Below are 17,121 nucleotides of genomic sequence, written 5' to 3'. Positions count from 1 at the left end.
TATTTGTCCTAAATGTTTATAGTCAGAAAAACACTCAGGTGTGTGATACTTCTAGCCTTGCAGAACCCAGGAAAGATGACTCTGAAGTCATCATCATTATCTCCTTGAAAAATGCCCTACTGTTTCTATACCACAATCAAGGAACATGTCAAAAAGCCAAGCCAAGCCCATGCTTTGTAGCGCTGATAGAGCAATTATATAAACTATTCTTCTTTCTCTTATTCAATCAACAGCCTCTGAAAGACCAAATGCTCATTACTTTTTTGGGTTTTTTTTACTTTCTCATGCAATTTAGTCCCTAGCCTGCCAAATGCTCTTATTTCTCCATAATTTGAACTACCAGTCCCATATCCAGTTACATGCAATTCCAAAAGTCTTAAACAGCTAATCAGCAGTTCAAAATAATTGTTTGAAAAAGGAAATAAGTATTGTTATGAACACATTACCTTTTAGAAACATTTTACATTGTAACAGCTCTTTTTAACTGGTCTGCTTTTAACTGGGGCTTACAATTTTATGAATGACCCTCCCAACCCAAGCCACACTATGACTCTATGAACCAGAGTATGTATTTCATACTTGCCCAAACCTCCAAGCAGTCTAAAGGAAAAAAAAAAACAAAACAAAAACAAAAAAACAAAACAAGAAAAGAAAAGAAAAAGACCACCACCAACAAAATCCACAATTAAAAAGTATCTAGGATCCATGACTGATTCTTGAGGCTGGTGGGCAGAAGGATGTTCACCCTTTGCATGCAGATATAATTACTGCCTTTGGCACAAGATGGTGTTTACTGCAGTTCTGTGTAAAAAGATTTGCTAACACATTTTCGATGTGATCTATATGAGCTATCAGAAACTCTTTATCTCCTTAGCTTTATTGATCTGGTGATGGACTTCAGGATTTCCTGCACTGCAGTTAGATTAGCTCAGGCTGAGGACAGGGAGTCATATGATATATGATATATAAGCAGAACTTTGACTTGCAATGGGCAATAGTGAAAACGGTAAGTAATTTTTCTGCTATGAGCATTCAGAATACTAACAGTAAATTCCATCTTCAGTACATATAAATCTCCATTCTGAAATGAAGCCTACTTCATTTAGCACCAGAATGATTAAGTCTAATATTCACCGTTACTGACAAAACAGTTTTAAGATCTTACTAGTGATAAGTACAAAAAAAGCATTTCTGTGTGAGAAATGGCAGGAAGATGAATTTAAGACAAAAGGCATAATTCTTAAGAGGAATCAAATCATTCGTGGGTAAAGTAGGTCTATTTTTTACATTCATTTGCATATCAATGTTTTGTGTTAGTGGTAAATGGTAAGTAATTTCATGCTGTTAGTGCACACCAATGTTTTCTCTGCCAAATAATAATGCTATTTCATCTGCTGCAATCTTCTAGCTTTACAGATTCAAATATAGTATGCAATAAATTCCTGTACAGCCATAGCAGATTTAACCAACTAGCATGAAACTAGTACTGAAACTAGTATGCTCTATAAAGCAAAAGCTGTTTTATTTTTTAACTAAACTCTATTCTACACAAATTAAGATTTCCTGAAGAATTATTTTGCAAATTCACAGGAACTTCATGAAGTTCTTTGCTAATGAAAAACTTCAAAGCATCCAAAACACATTTTGAAGCTTTTCAAATTCTTATAACAACACATCTACTTTAGCATCTCTGTTTAAAAATATTTGCAAAATCAAATTAAATTAATTTAATCTTCATGCAAACACAATGAACATGATATTCAGGAAAGGAAAAAAAAAAGAATCTTCATTTGGCATCTCATTTATCAAGGCATTGTGGTAAACTAGATAACTAGATCATTTTCTTAAAGATGGAAGAAGTCATGTTGGGCTGAGCAGTCTTCAGTCTTTGTGTTCTCCAGGCAGCATGTAGTCTTTTTTAGGGAAAAACAGTCATACCCAGTTTCGTAAATGAAACTCCATCTCCTGACAAACAGATGATGGAAAAAGAATTATGTAATTTCTTTGCTTTCTTCAGGCCAGTTACATATAGCAGAAGCTACAAGATCCCCCAATGCATTCCAAACCTGATGACTGGTACAGTGATCTGACAGCATTATCTAAGGTATTTGTTCTTTATTATGCACTTCTCCCAATGCATCATCTCCTTTTCTTCTCAATTTATTTTCTACTGGCATTGTTCATTCACATGCAGTTTTTAAAGCAACCAAAGAAACAAGGCTCATCACATTTTGTGATGATGAGGTCTGCTACACTGTTGTTTGTTTAATGATTGAATGAAAAGCAGTGTTAGGCTAGCTTCACCCTCACACATGATCATGTTGAGGCTAAGATCTTAATGGCAACTATTAGAACTAATGAACAACTGTATATTTTATTATCTATGAATAGTGGAGAAACATGGCACTCAACTCAGTAGTTTTTCCTGTATCTCTAGAGGTGGACATGTAGTTCCTCAGTCTATCATTTTCCACCAGTTTTGAGACAATTTTTTTGGGTGATTTTGTTAGTATGAATAAAAATGCCCATCCACATCAAGTAAAAATCTACCTGCAGACACCGCCAGCCTGATTGCATGTCCCTTTAAACAGAAAGACAAGAACAGGAGATTTGTCTTGCTGGAAATCAAGTAATGCTGCCAGCATATATCCATCATGGTGGCTTCTCAAGGTTTCTCACCTTAAAAAGCACGTGACAAATTCTTAGCAGCAACAAAATACCATCACAGACATCACTACTTATTTCTTCTAAGCACAGATAACATTTCCTTTATCATGCCCTTTCTGACATATGGATTTTGTAAAACACAAAGCTGCACTGAGGCATGCATCTATTGAACATGCTCCCACCTTCCCAGTCTGAAGGAGAGAGGGAAGAGATGAAGTGCATTTGTTAGACTGCTTGCCCTCTCCCAGAGCATGTTCAGTTCCAGTGAAGGTATGCAGGATGTACACCCCCACCATTACCAGCAAGCATGATCTATAACAGCACTTAGCAGCTGGGCAAAAACTTTATTCCTCCTTTCCTGAAGCACCACAGGAAAAGAAAACCTGTGAATATCACCCCCTGAATGCTTGTTCTGCTGTCAAGAGCACAGTATGGCAGGCTGGCAGCCAAGACAGACTCTACTAAAGATGGATAGCACACGCCACCATTTGTCCTCTGATCAGCTCACAAACTCTGGAGGATCCATTTGTTGCAAGTGCTGATGACAGGAGGCAAATAATGTGAGAGACCACAGCCAGCCACCCACCCACCTTCTGTCAAAAACCCATAAAGAACATCCTTTAAATAGGATGTGGTATCAATCATAACTGGCTCCCAACTCTTACTGTGGCAGTTTGTGTGTTCAGCACAGTCCAACAGCCCCCACTGGCATGTCCCCTGCACTCTCCATACCAGCCAGACATGCTTGTTCAGGCTCTCCGCCTTCACCTGGTAAGAAGGTGCAGCCCTGTGAATTATAGGCATGCAACACAAGCAGCTGGTTTGCTGTTAACCATATCCACAGCTGCCAGGGAACTGAAAGCAGAAGTTTACCCCCAAAAAATATTGGGAAGGGGTGGCAGGAATAAAGCACATCAGCAATCAACACTGCAGAAACTTTCCTAAGTGACAGCAACTTTGCATTGGAAAACTCTCCCCTGCAGAGTGGGAACAGATGAACAGTGGGAGAAGTTCTGTCCCCTCACTTGTACTCAATGCCAAAAACTGTTTAGGTGGTCACTCACTAACCCAGAGAGAAAGGGGGAAGAAGCAGAAGCAACAATCCTTTATTTTTCTTATATTTGCTTTTAAATCAATCTGGAGTTAAGCTTGCAAGGCATAATTAACTTTACTATTCATAGCCCATCATCCCAACCATATTCTCCAGCATCCAAAGAGATGTTAACTCATTTGGATCGTGTATTTGTAACTCTTGCTAAGTTCTATCATGAAACCTCTGTCAAACTCCTATCAAACAAACAAACAAAAAAATCAGATAAAAATTGCATAGCCACTATCTGAATTACCAGTTATCCTATATTGGAGAGTCATAGGCTTAATGTTCTTCTAAACAATACAGCTAATATTAAAGTCAAACCAGAAGAAAGGACAAGCCCTACCCAGGATAGACACTCACAGATGCAATAAAAAAAGCCTGTAAGTATAGGACCAGTCCAGCCAAATGGATTGCCTCTGAATTAAATTTTCCAAGAGGTTTATCTGATTGGCAAACAATAAATTCAAATTAAGTCCACTGAAATCAATATAACAATAACATTTTGTATCCTCGAGGAGCCATCAGGAGCCAATTGTGAGACTGCAAAAACCTCATCCTAAATTAGAAGCTGCGATCTGAACTCATGCCAGTGTGTCTTAGCAATTTTCTCTAAGACAAACTCAGAAAAGCAGACAATGCTGTATGTGCAACAAGAACCAGGAAGGGAGAGTCTTGCTTGCATGCATTTAAGATGCAGTGTTATCCTTTGCTAGAAATTCCTTATTTTATATTCAACTTAGTTCCATATACTTTTGCCTAAGATAAAGGAGCTACAAAGACAAGCTGTGTTTGTTTGTCTGAAGATTATATTTGTAATTACATACCAAAGAAAAAAGAAATTTCAGCTAATAAACAAGGGGTCTTTTCCCTTAACAGTAATCTATTTTTCAAAGAGCCACAATCTGTTTCTCTGCGTGACTGAGAAAAACGGTCATTGGTGCTCCCCCTAACTTAGACTTTATCTTTCTCAGTTAACTGAAGTATTTACTTTGTTGTTTTCTTTTGCACTGTTTGATAAGAAAAGTACTTTGTGAATAACTCTTTATGTCCCCTTCTATATCAGTAGCATTTTTTTAAGATTGCAGCTTCCTTATTTAAAAAACAAATTGATGAGTTAACTTATTGCACTGACTCACACTGCAACGCTACTAGAAACAGTATTCTACTGAAGATAATCTGTGTTTAAAATCAAATGTTTTCCTGTGCCAAAAAGCTTTCTCCTTTTTTAAACTTTCTTTGAGTATGTTTTTTTTTCACTCTCTCCTTTTCATTACATTTCACAATACCCCAAAAATGTAACAACAGGGTATTCAGAAAAGCTGCTGCATATGGAGAACCAACAAGCCCTTGTGAAGAGCCTTTCAGCCTACCGTCTTTGATTGCCTCTCCCAGGATTCAGCTTTCTTAAAAGCTCCTTCTGAGGCTTGAAGAATAGCATGTACTAAAAACCCACAAAACAGCACCTTAGGCAGTGAAGTACATCTTAACAGAGCTATTCACAATCTTTTCTACAGTGGAGAATGCTGTGTGCCCAATCTATCACTAATCTTTACAGACACACACTAGAAGTTCATAAGGAGGGTGAAGTCAGCACCACACCCCTCACTGAGCAGATAATCCTAGTTATGCACGACATGACCTGACTGAAAAGACCATTACCAATATGCCCCATCAAAAATTTATGTATTATTTATACATAAGGTAATTACTTCAGTATTTAATCCTTTCAACTGTGAAATATAAGCAGCTCTGTTTCATCAGGCTCAAAAAATCATCTAAAACATAATTTGCATGAAAGGACCAGTGAAGAATGACATGGTTAATATCAGCACATTTTGTTTGTAAAGGGCAACCAACACTCAATTACACCATTCACATATATAATTATTTTACATTCCAAACTAGAGTCTAGCTTCTCTAGAAACTAGTGATCTCAGATAAAATTTTATTCTATAAAGACAAATATGCAAGCCCTAAATTTCTGATATGAGTTTATTTAGCAAACATAACTCTATCAATAGATTTTTCCCTTTATCTTGCCCCTGGTTTAAAATGCTAAGCTGTTCACACATTACAAATCAGGAGTTTCTTGAGCTGCTTAGACAAGTCTTTAGGACTAACAATTTGAGTACAGGAAGTGTGAATATGTGAACACTGTTCACCCCTCCCCATTTGCCCCAAGAAGTTTACCAGTGCACAGAGCAAGTCTACTGCTTCCAAGATAAGCTCCTGATGGCCAATTCGTGTGACTCCAAGGTCTTCCAGTTCCTGATGAGTAATTCGTAATAGCTGGTCACCACTAATCTTCTCTCTCTCAAAGTTCTTTATATATTGCTGCAGGCAATCATCAAGACCTGCACAAAAGGACAGAAGGAGGGAAGACAAAAGTTAGCAACATTTTGTACCCTAATAGGAAATAAAATTGGCCAAAAATTAAGGCAGAAGAGGATTCTTGCCCTATCTCTAAGAGACGCATTTTAACATTAAAAAAACCTTTATGTTACCCAAGAACCTTGAGATTCAAAGAGCTACAGCAGCCATGGCTTTTATACCTGTGGACAATACCAACTGCTCCTGAACCCTGAAAAAAGCCCTGAACTCTTGTAGTTTACTGTGCTATGAATGCCAACCTGGCAGCCCCTAATAACAGGTATGCTAGGGATGCCTCCACACATCTGGAAGGGGAGAGGAGAAAATGGAACACAACAGTCAAAGTAGCAGTGCCAAACCACAGCATCTCTCCCAGTCCAAGTTCCCTAACATATTGCTGAGACACCTGAAAGTTCACAGATCATGCTAGCCTCTAAAACAAGCTGCAAAGAGCTCTAGAAAATACGAAAGGCAGTAGCACTACAAATGCAAAAACTGGGCCCCAACTCAGCAGCACATGCAGCTCAATGTCCCACAAAGAGACCTGCAAAGAGTGACATTACACAAATGAGCATGAAAAGCCACTCAAAACAAGACCTGGCTGCACTTCTCAGAACACAGGGAGCAGAAACAGGCCCATTGTGCCAAAAATCATGGCTGAAAGTCATGCACCACATTTGCTCAGGACATGGCTCAAGCAGCATTGTACAGGTCCTGCTTTGGGGGCCCTCCATATTCTACCTTTTCAGTTTGATTATGAGTCAGTGATATTCAGCTGGCCACACATTCACCTGGAGCAAAGAGCTCTGCAGATTGTGAGAGAATCCATCACACATCTCTGGCCCATCCATCTTTGCCCAAGAGAGCCAGGCAGTACAGGGAAGCTCTGCAGCATGTGCACTCATGTACCAACAGGATAAGTAAGACTCTTGGGTATTTGGTGGTCCATTTAACATATCTGTCTGAATATTTCCAATGGATCAACATGACTGCTACCAAGCAACAGGACTTGACAAAGCTCTAAATGCATTAATTTCTTGAGAGATAATACAACCTTTCTGAAAAATGTCTTCAAACAATCCCTAAGAGTGAAAAGACATCTGCTCATTAGACTGGAAGAAACCAAGAACATTCTTACTTGCTAATCAAAATGTCTGAAAAATCTGAAGATACATGGAAGATAAAAGATTGATCTGACTGCTGAGCCCCAGTTATATTGTAAGAGCCCTGGTATACAACATAAAGCTTCTCTGAAACTGGTTTTGTTGCATTTTTGGTTCTCATTCATGCTTTTCAGGGTGTAGCCACACCTCAGAAGAGACTCACATGAGGAACATGTTGGTGCTGCAGGCAGGGGTGCCCCAGTAGCAGGCCAGCCTGCTGCTCCTGGCTCAGCCCTGGGGCAGGAGTCACCCACACTCTGTCCATGCTACACCAACACAATATTTATATTGTGTTGGTATAGCATGGACAGAGTGGCTTTAACCTCTAGAATTCACACACTGAAACTAAACCACACACAAACAAGCTGTAAAAGAAGTGCTCCAGTCTCAAGGTACAGGAGAAAGTCCCCAGTTCCAGCAGACTTCAACCATGTCCTTCCAGAGCCTGCTGCCTGATTTTCTGCCTCCAAAACATAACCACCTAAAGGTCTAGGTTAATCAAGCACTTGAAGCTATTGCCTTCATTTCACTGCCCTCTCTAATCAGTTGCTCAACCCATTTTTCAGGAAAGAAATCTTAAGAGGACAGGAGAGGCCCCCTCCATAGGCAGCTGCTTAGATCAGCTCAGCTGGTCAGAGCATGGTGCTAACATGCACCAAAGCTGGGAGGGGGTTGATCCTTGTACAGACCACTCTCAAGAGCTGGACTCAATGATCCTTGTGGGCCCCTTCAACCCAGAACATTCTGTAATTCTGTGACAGGGTGAAAATTGAGCTGTCAGGAAAGAAGACCAGCCTGACTGAACAGAGATCTTTGACTGAAACTCAGGGAAAAAAGAGAGTTTATGACTTTTGCAGAAGGGACAGGAAACTCAGGAGTACTACAGGCATATCATGAGGTTATATAGGGAGAAAATCAGAAAGACCAAAGCCCAACTAGAACTTAATTGGGCCAGTGCCATAAAAGAAAACATAAGTGTTTCTATAAATACATTAACAACCAAATGAGAGCCACAGAGAATCTTCCACCTTTATCAGATGTGGGGGGAAACACAGTAGGGAAGAATGAAGAGAAGACTAAGGTACTTTATGTCTTTGCCTCAGCCTTGAGTAACAAGACCAGTTGTTCTCCAGGGAGCCAGCCCCCTAGCTTGAAGACAGGGATGGGGAGCAGAATGAAGCCTCCATGACCCAAGGGAAAATGGTCAGTGACCTATTAGGTTACCTAAACACAAAAAAGTCTGTGGGGTTGGATGGGATCCACCCAAGGGTACTGAGGGAGCTGATGCAAGTGCTCACTGAGCCACTTTACACCAAACAGCAGCAGTCCTGGCTAACTGGAGAGGTTCCAGTTGACTGCAGGTCAGCAAATGTGATGTCCAGCTCTAGGAAGTGCTGGAAGGAGGATCTGGGCACCCACAAATCTTTCAGTCTGAACTCATGCCAGGAAAGGTCACGGAGCAGCTCTTCCTGAGTGCAATCACACAGCACACCCGCGACAACTGGGAGATCAGGCCCAACCAGCACGGATTTAGAAAAGGCACGTTCTCTTTGACCAACCTGAGCTCCTGCTGTGACAGGGTGACCCCCTTAGCAAATGAGGAAAAAGCTGTGGTATAGACTTCAGAAGAGTCTCTGACATCATTTCCCACAGCATTTTCCTGGAAAAACTGGCAATTCATGGCTTGGATGGGTGTACTCTTGGCTGGGTATAAAACTGGAGGGATGACTGGGCTCTGGGAGTGGTGGTGAATGGTCACAAGTGATGCTCTTTGGGATTCTCTGTTGAGACCAGTCCATTTTAAAATATTGATGATCTGGATGAGGGACTCAGTGTACTTCTGCTCTTCCTGAACTTAAAACCCACACAGACTCCTGAATGAGAATAACATTAAATGATCAACGTCATCAGGTATCAAAAAATGAATTACCAGTTAAGGCACTATCAACACAAATTCAGAATAAGACATGACAGATGCACTTAATAAACAGTTACTGACAGATAATTCTACGTAAAGGCATTACTCTTCCTCCTCCTGCTACCTAACTATTTTTGTCATTCAGATGTAATCTAGATGGATGCATGTAGTCCCTACAGGGTGAGAAAAAAGTTAAGGAGAACAAAATACTACTGACAATTGTTTGACTCACCAATTTCAAATAAATTACAGCCAGGAAACAACAAAATAACTTAACCATATACTGGATGACGTTTACAGAATAGTTTGCCACAAATATGTCTCCTTATTCCTTAAGCATCCTTTTAAAGTAATTTATTTCTGTCATTTTATTTCCAAATTAGAGAACAACTCTTCTTTTTGTAAACAAAACTGTGCACAGATGATAATGATGACAATCATGATGATGATGATAATAATACAAAAAGGCCAGCATTCCTTTCCCACACCTTTTGCCCCCAAAGCCACAACACATCCAGACAGCCACTGCTGCCTTCAAATCAACAGGAGGGGAGCTGCAGGGAATGAGCATTCCCAGCTGATGATACCATTAACTTGGGACAGGACAAGATGTACCAAAAAACACCAGGTGCCTGGAGAGGAAGCTAATTGAAAATAACATCTAAGGAGTACTGTCTTGTCCTAATTTCCTGCAAGTCCAAACTCCACACAACCTCAATGTAGTTAGCAATTTTTCTAGCTGCCAAGGGCTGCACTGCTTCTTCCCCTCTGTCATATGAGAGGATGTCACCCAACTCTCATATCACAGCAATACCAGCAAATAATTTGGTTTGATGCACTGCTCCCTGTGCCTGGCCATGTGTGAGATTAAGACTGCAGTGCATCCAGCACTCCTGGATATTTCAAGAAGTGGCCTCAGTCCAAAAGCCAGGTTCATGATTATGTTCTGGATGTGTAAGGCCCTGGCGTATATAAAAAGCAGGTTTTGTGGTGTCAGTACACAAGTAATAGTCTTATATTCAACAACTCTGTCCCTCACCCAAAATAACTGTAAGATTTCTGAATATGTAAAGGCACAGGGGTTTTAGCAGAAAGAGAGGTAAAGTACGACACTCGTCCTCTTACACTGGATGATGATAGTTCTCTTCCTTTTAAACCTACTCTTTAAAGGAAACTATATACTATAACCTTTTCTCCTTGAAAGATCCCTGGTCTTGAGTTCCAGCAGTAACACAGATCTCCAGTGATTTTAACTCCCCTGCCCCACACGCTTTTCACCCGAGCTTATCAACCACGGAGTCTGAATGCTGTCCAGACCCCATTGTCACTCATTACCTGGCCCGTTCGATTCGCGCCTACAAGAGCAATGAAGATGTTGAAACACTGCCCATCTTTGTTAGCTGGTGTGTACCTGAGGTGTTGTGTACACAGATGGACCATTCTGGGCACTGACAGAAAAGGAACAACTTTTTACATTTAATCTCAAGCAAGCTCTACCTCTCTTGTGGGATTAAATACATAAATACCAGCAAGAAAGTAAGAAATGCTCCTCCAAAAGAAACTGTACAGAAGACTCAATGCTTTAAATACAAAAAAACCCCACAACCCTCATCTAGAAAAGTTTCTCTTGCAAGTAGAACATACTGGAGCTGGTTTTTTTCCCAATTCTGTCATTGAGTTCTACCTTGCATGGGCTTATTCAGAATTCATCAAACTACTAACAATTTTTAACACTTCACAGATGCAAATCAGACAGATTTCTGTGTAATTAATTCCTTTTACTACAACAGCATCATAAAAAGTGGTCAAGAAAGGTTTAATTTTATTTTCTTATTCATATGATTTTCTGGAATAAGACTGCAAGATCCAGTACAACCCTCCAGAGAAATCCTCCATGTCACAGTCTCCTAACTAATAACTTCATGATCATTCTGAGGAATTGTCTTAGTTTGATGTGTGTAACAGGTCATCTGTTTTCTTTTGAAACAAGCCAATGAACAAACTGCCCTGTAATTCAGTGCCCCAACATGTTATGCAAATCTGTGATAACTGAAACTCAAATAAGCCTCTCCATGAGATATATTTGAGGTTCTGATCTCAGTCTGCTCCTTCTCTGCAAGCAGTTCAGTCTTTTCTTCTACCTCTAAGAGACTATATTAAAATAGGCTCTTTCTATAGCTAGATCTGAATAAAATCAGCTGCTCAGATACAGTTCTAAAACAGAGTCAACTAGGTAGAATATTCTTCCTGAAATTGGCAGTAAAAATTTTTTTCTTTGAGGTTGGGAAACTACAGTGGAAATAACAGACCTTCTGTCCTTATCAGCCACCTTTTCAGTTTGGCTTAAAGAAAAGATGATAACATTACAGGTTTAATTATCATACCTGAAACTTTGACAAGGGAGTATATTTTTCTACTCTCCTGGTATATCAAAGTGAGGACACAAACTGACAACTTCCCTGAGCAAGTCCTTGTTCTGTAAATACAGCACTTACTGAAAAGCAGTAACATACAAACAATCCATGGAATAATTTTGCATGGGAAGGAAAGGCACACAGCTTTACTAAAAAAAAAACCCAAAAAAATCAGAAGCAAAATGAAATGTCTAGGCTTTTCTTTTTTCTTTAAATATAAGGCAAACAAATTTATCTTTCAATCTGAACAGAAGGAGTACCTGAACTCCAACAGCTTTTATACCTTAACAAATAAAAATTCAAGCAATGGACTGCAGCACAGAATTTACCAAACCATGAAAAAGAAAAGTAAGCTAGAATGTAAAATAGACTGGGTGTGCATATATGTAGCACTATCCCAGCGCCTTTTCATATTGCAAGCTATTATTTGCAATGCTTTTACCTAAACCAGAATGCTGGAAGTCACCTCTCAAAAGTTACAGTTGTTTTATCCCTGCTCACCACTAAATTTAAGCCAAGTATTCTTAAGGACTGTCAATCTTTGAGACTGCACATCAGTCTACATATGTTTCAAACTCGAAGTCTGAAGTTAAAAAATTGTTTCAAACTTGAAGGTAAGTTAAAAATTTTGCTATGACATATACATTTGCACCTAGGCTTCACTAATCCAGGGCTGATAGGCTATTAGTCTATTCACTTCAATTGTACAAAAGTACAAGCTTTACTTATGCCAAAGAGCAAGGCAACCAAGCAGAAAACTACGCCCTCTCTTCCCCTTCCACCAAGAGAGCTATTCCTGGGCACAGACACTGTTGGCAGGTCATAACAGGCAATTATCCCCACTCACATTTTCTCCCCAGAACCAAAAGATAAGAGGCAAGACTGGGAAATGCCAGTTTTCCCCACAATCTGTACATGGGAGATGGGCATTTGGAAACTCTCCATGCCCCTCAGTCCGAATGTCAGCACAGAAAGCAGGGGTGAGCCAAGCCAGCCGCCTCCCACCTGCAAGGCAAAGATAATTCTCCTCTGCCCACAGAAGGGATGCTCACTGCTTCAGGGTCTTCAGCACCTCCTGGGCTTCATATGTGACAAACAGATGTCACAGTTATTAGTGCCAGAACACAGTGCAAAGAACAGAACGTTTTCAGAGCCGTGGATGGCAAATGCCTACTGTGAACGCGATAACTGCAAAAAAGTAATGCCCCACCCCAGAGGAGCACTGAGGAAGGATGTTCCATGAACCACCAGAAGCAGCTTTCAGTACAGACTGAAAAAACATTATGATACATTTGAAACTGGAAAAAAAACCCCAATTGCAGGCCGATTAAGGAATGGGTACAGGATTAATGAAAAAAAGAATTGCCAAATGCCTGGATTACAGCACTACTTGCAAAAGAGCAAGACAATCAGTTTGTGCACTGTTTATCTGTAATTTCAGATGAAAGCGCTCTAACTGCAAAACATATCTGTTCTTCACTCTGTAGAATTACTCTGTTACTTATTCCCTTCTCTCCCCCTCTATGACATAGCAGAGTAAAATAAAATTCCAAAAGCATTAAAGAGAAATATTAAAAATTACCAAGAACATCCAAATAATTATTCCTTCAAGCATAACATGTATTCATAGAATATAGTATAAGATTACATGTTTTCTATGTGCAGTTTAGTTTAAATGTATTTTTTACTAAGAATTTTCAAATATTCAGTCAAAACATTAGCTGAAAGGTACTGCTAACTAAAAACTACTATTTTAGATAATGAAAGAGAAACAGAATTAAAAAACCCACTTTATATCCACTGGGTATATATTACTACATCTAGAAAAGCATGCTAAGTTTGTAAAATGAAGAATACAAAAGAGAGATGTGAACATGAAAAGCAGCAACATAATTCAAATTCAGCCTCTCTTGACTTGTTCTTCTTAAGGTCCTTGCCAGGAGAAGGACCTGTGGTTGGTCAGTGGAAAGCCACAAGCAAAAAAGGAGATGGCATTACACTGGGCAAGAACCTGGGAGTCAAAGAGTGCCTTTGTGACAGCAATGGATCAAAACAGAAGCCTGAGATGAAAGATGTACTGTCTCAAGTCACTGTGAATTCTGCAATTAAAAATTAAATCCTGCTCAAGGAATCCAGCTGTGAAGGAGCTGCTATTTCTATGCCTACAGGTGCATTCTCTTTTTGGGATTGCCCTCTTATAAGATCTGGATATATTAATTGTATGACCATGTCGGCAATACATGGCAATTCTGTTCATCAGAAAATTAGAGAAATATCTTTCTCTAAGAAATATCTCTAAAAGACTTTGTGGATCACACGTGGCTCATCTAAAGCTCTGCTATACAAAGAACTTCACACTGACCAATTTAAAAGTGTTCTACTGAAAAAAGAAAACGAAAGGAGACAAGAGAAACCAAAAATGTAGCTGCAGAACTAATTATAAGCATGACTTAAAGACACACAAGACCAAACTGGTGCTGTGTCCAACGGGGCTTATTTTAATAAAATCAGTTTAGACTGCTTATAATCAGAGCTTATTATGGCAAGCTGGACTTGTTAATTACAAGAATAATATCCACAGTGTTCTGTTTAGCTGTCTGTAAATGTAATCATTTGTATTTCTCTGGGTACTTTTTGCTTCCATTATGCCTATCTGTATAGCTAAGCCAAATCTTTACACAACCACATAGTAGTTTTGCAAAGTCTTCTAAACCTTAAAACATGCATAACACTGCAACAACCAGTGTTGAGCTTCATTTTTATGAAATTCAAGGATTAGTATGCCTGATTATCAATATTGTTCTCAATGTAAGGGGTTATAATTATTGTTATATTTAGGACTTTTATTATTGGATTACAATGAACACATTGTTCAACAACAGCTGTGGCCTTTACACATGAGAATTGCTGAAGTGTGCTGAAAAGTTTGTGTAGCTGATAATGGCAGCAGAAATCTCTGACAGAGGAAAGGAGAGGAGCCAAACAACCCACAGCATCATTAAATATCAGGAATCCCTCAAATGAAGCAAAATGAAAGGAACACATTCACTTACTCTTGATAATCACAATACCCAACTGCAGGGGCCTAGGACAGCCCCAGTGGTGCTGTGAAGAGAAAGTGTGCATTCACTTTTATAGTAGAATGTATAAAATGACAGCTTTTTAAGTTCAAGGTTAGAAGTTCAGCCCAATAGGAGAGGCATCTCAGAAATATCTGATCCAAAATCAGAAGTTCTCCAAAAAGTTATCCAAGCATTAAGATTATAAGACTATAAAGACTGAATTAAATACTCCCCTAAAATTTCAAAGAGGAAATTACATTATTTTTTCTTACTTAAGTCTATGCCCTTATGATTTTTGGAGCAGAACTGAAGACAGGAATGTACCATCAAAGCTTTGCAAAAACAAGAGGTAAAAGTGACATTGGCACTTTACATGTAATAATATATTTTTATGATCCAGGCTTATGATTTTTAAGAATCCAGCCAGTCTAGCCTTATTCAGGGCCCCACAATGCAAGAAACTGAACAAGGTAACATACAAGGAGACATGGCCCTGACCCAAGAAGTTCAATATACTTCTCTTTTCCTAAGAAATTCACGCTGGCTAGCTAATAAAGGCAAATCCCTCAACAGCTACTTTCATTTCTATTCTGTTTAACATTGCAGTTTTCATATTCTCACAATCATTCTCCCCTTTTTTCACACGTACTCTAGTGTGCAGAATACCTCAAGAAAGGGAAATCTAACATTCTTCCTCCAAGTACCATGTTTCTGCTCCAATTATCACAAATAAACTAGAATACACTGCAATTATCTTAGCATATAGGAATTTTTCAACCACCACCATAAAATTAGGGCTCTAAATACCATTAACTAACACCTATTTGATTTATATTTCATTAAATGTTAAAATTTCAAATGTTACCATTTTTCTTCTCTAAAATGATTCCTTGTACAACAGCTGTCTGCACCACTACCACTGTAGGGATTTGATGCTTCCTACAAATTTGCTATTACACATCCAACTATAAGGAGTTATTACTTTCTTACTAATTGGATCCTCATACAATACAAATGAGCACAACAAAAAGTTTTTCTCAGCAGCGTCCTTCTGACTTTAGGGTATCTGGGGGCAAGAACAAAGCAACTTTATAGGATTAAAACACAGCTTATCCCCAAAAATACAATATTCTGGTACCAGCACACAAAGAGGCTAAACCACTGGTTTACACAGAAAAAACAACTGACCATTTAATAACAGTGTGGCTTTGTTACTTCTCCAACACATCTCTCTAGCAAGCACTGAGCACTGACGACATTAAAACAGGCTGAAGGGAGTACCACCATCCTCAAGCACACCACCAACATAGACAGCAGTGCCAGAGCTGGAAAGGACCAAAGCAAACCTGCCCTCTGTCCCAGCCCTGGGCTACAGCTGCACATCTCTGAGCACAACTGCACTGATGTGCCTCACCTGCCCCCAAATAATTTTGTGCCAAGTAACAATGACAAACGATCAAATTCCCCAATATTACTGTAAGCATTGAAATGCAACCACCATATTCCCTAAGGATGGCAGGCTTTGTCTAAATAGGTGTGGTATTGGCTTATTCAATACTTTAGAAGAGGCTAAGTCTGAAACACACCCTCAGGACTTAAGATATGAAAGCCTTAATTTTTCATAGCTTTTCACTGTCTCCCATTATTATTTGCAGCTGTGCTTCACACCATACAACCATAGAAAGTGCAAAGACATCAAATGTGCAAGCATGCACCAGGCAGGACAGGAGGGAAAGTTTCTTCAAACTCTGAGTGAACTCCCTCCCATTCCTTTTTCCTTCTCACAACGCCCATGCATTTCCCAGGCTCAAAACTCTTTAGAATGAGTTCACACAACTCGGCACAGTGTGAGACTTGGGATGGTTTTAGAGTTGTGGGCAGAAAAAGCTGTGCATCCCCCTGCACATGACAAAGAAACATCTGTAACTTAAAACAACTGGTCAAATACTTCGATATGTTTAGGAGTGTCTTGAAGAAGAAAGGGAAAGCTATAATTCTAATATTCATCCCTTCATATACAATGTCTCAGTAACCATCCCACACCTCTGGAAAATATAAATGAATCGTATATTAAACAGAATAAACAACTATAATATGTTAGACAGTCAAAAGATGTTTCTGTAAGCCAAGCACACCCCTGACATTAGCCAAGTAAGTAAATAAGTACTGGTTGTTCTTTCAAATGCTTTCCCATGTTTGCATTTTTACAGCGTGCTCTGGAGCAGCCATCTGAAACCAACTGTTCTTGTTACACGACAGGAACAACTGGCCTCCTCTTCTTCCTCCCTCACATGGGCTAATATACATGCTATTATGCAAAACAGTCAGATAACCCCTCCACAGTCTTTATTAGAGCTTTTCACCATGAAAACCAGCTTTGCTGCCAATAATTCATTATGCCAGAAGGCATCCTTTTGGCACAAGCAGGAAC

The 17,121-nt window shown here is 39.4% G+C and overlaps 1 protein-coding gene across 5 annotated transcripts in view; it reads right to left on the bottom strand.

The window, feature by feature from the left end:
- The window catches only part of CNKSR2 (connector enhancer of kinase suppressor of Ras 2), a 205,900-nt gene that overhangs the window by 163,821 nt on the left and 24,958 nt on the right, over positions 1–17,121 (bottom strand). For all 5 annotated transcript variants that reach the window (XM_058800636.1, XM_058800632.1, XM_058800633.1 and 2 more), the window contains exon 2: positions 5,954–6,117. In XM_058800636.1, the coding sequence (XP_058656619.1) occupies positions 5,954–6,117 (164 nt within the window). The remainder of the gene's footprint in view (positions 1–5,953; positions 6,118–17,121) is intronic.

Source organism: Ammospiza caudacuta, chromosome 2, assembly GCF_027887145.1.
Source record: "Ammospiza caudacuta isolate bAmmCau1 chromosome 2, bAmmCau1.pri, whole genome shotgun sequence".
Lineage (NCBI taxonomy): Eukaryota > Metazoa > Chordata > Aves > Passeriformes > Passerellidae > Ammospiza > Ammospiza caudacuta.
Note: the sequence above shows the minus strand (reverse complement) of the source record. Positions and strands in the feature narration are given on the sequence as shown.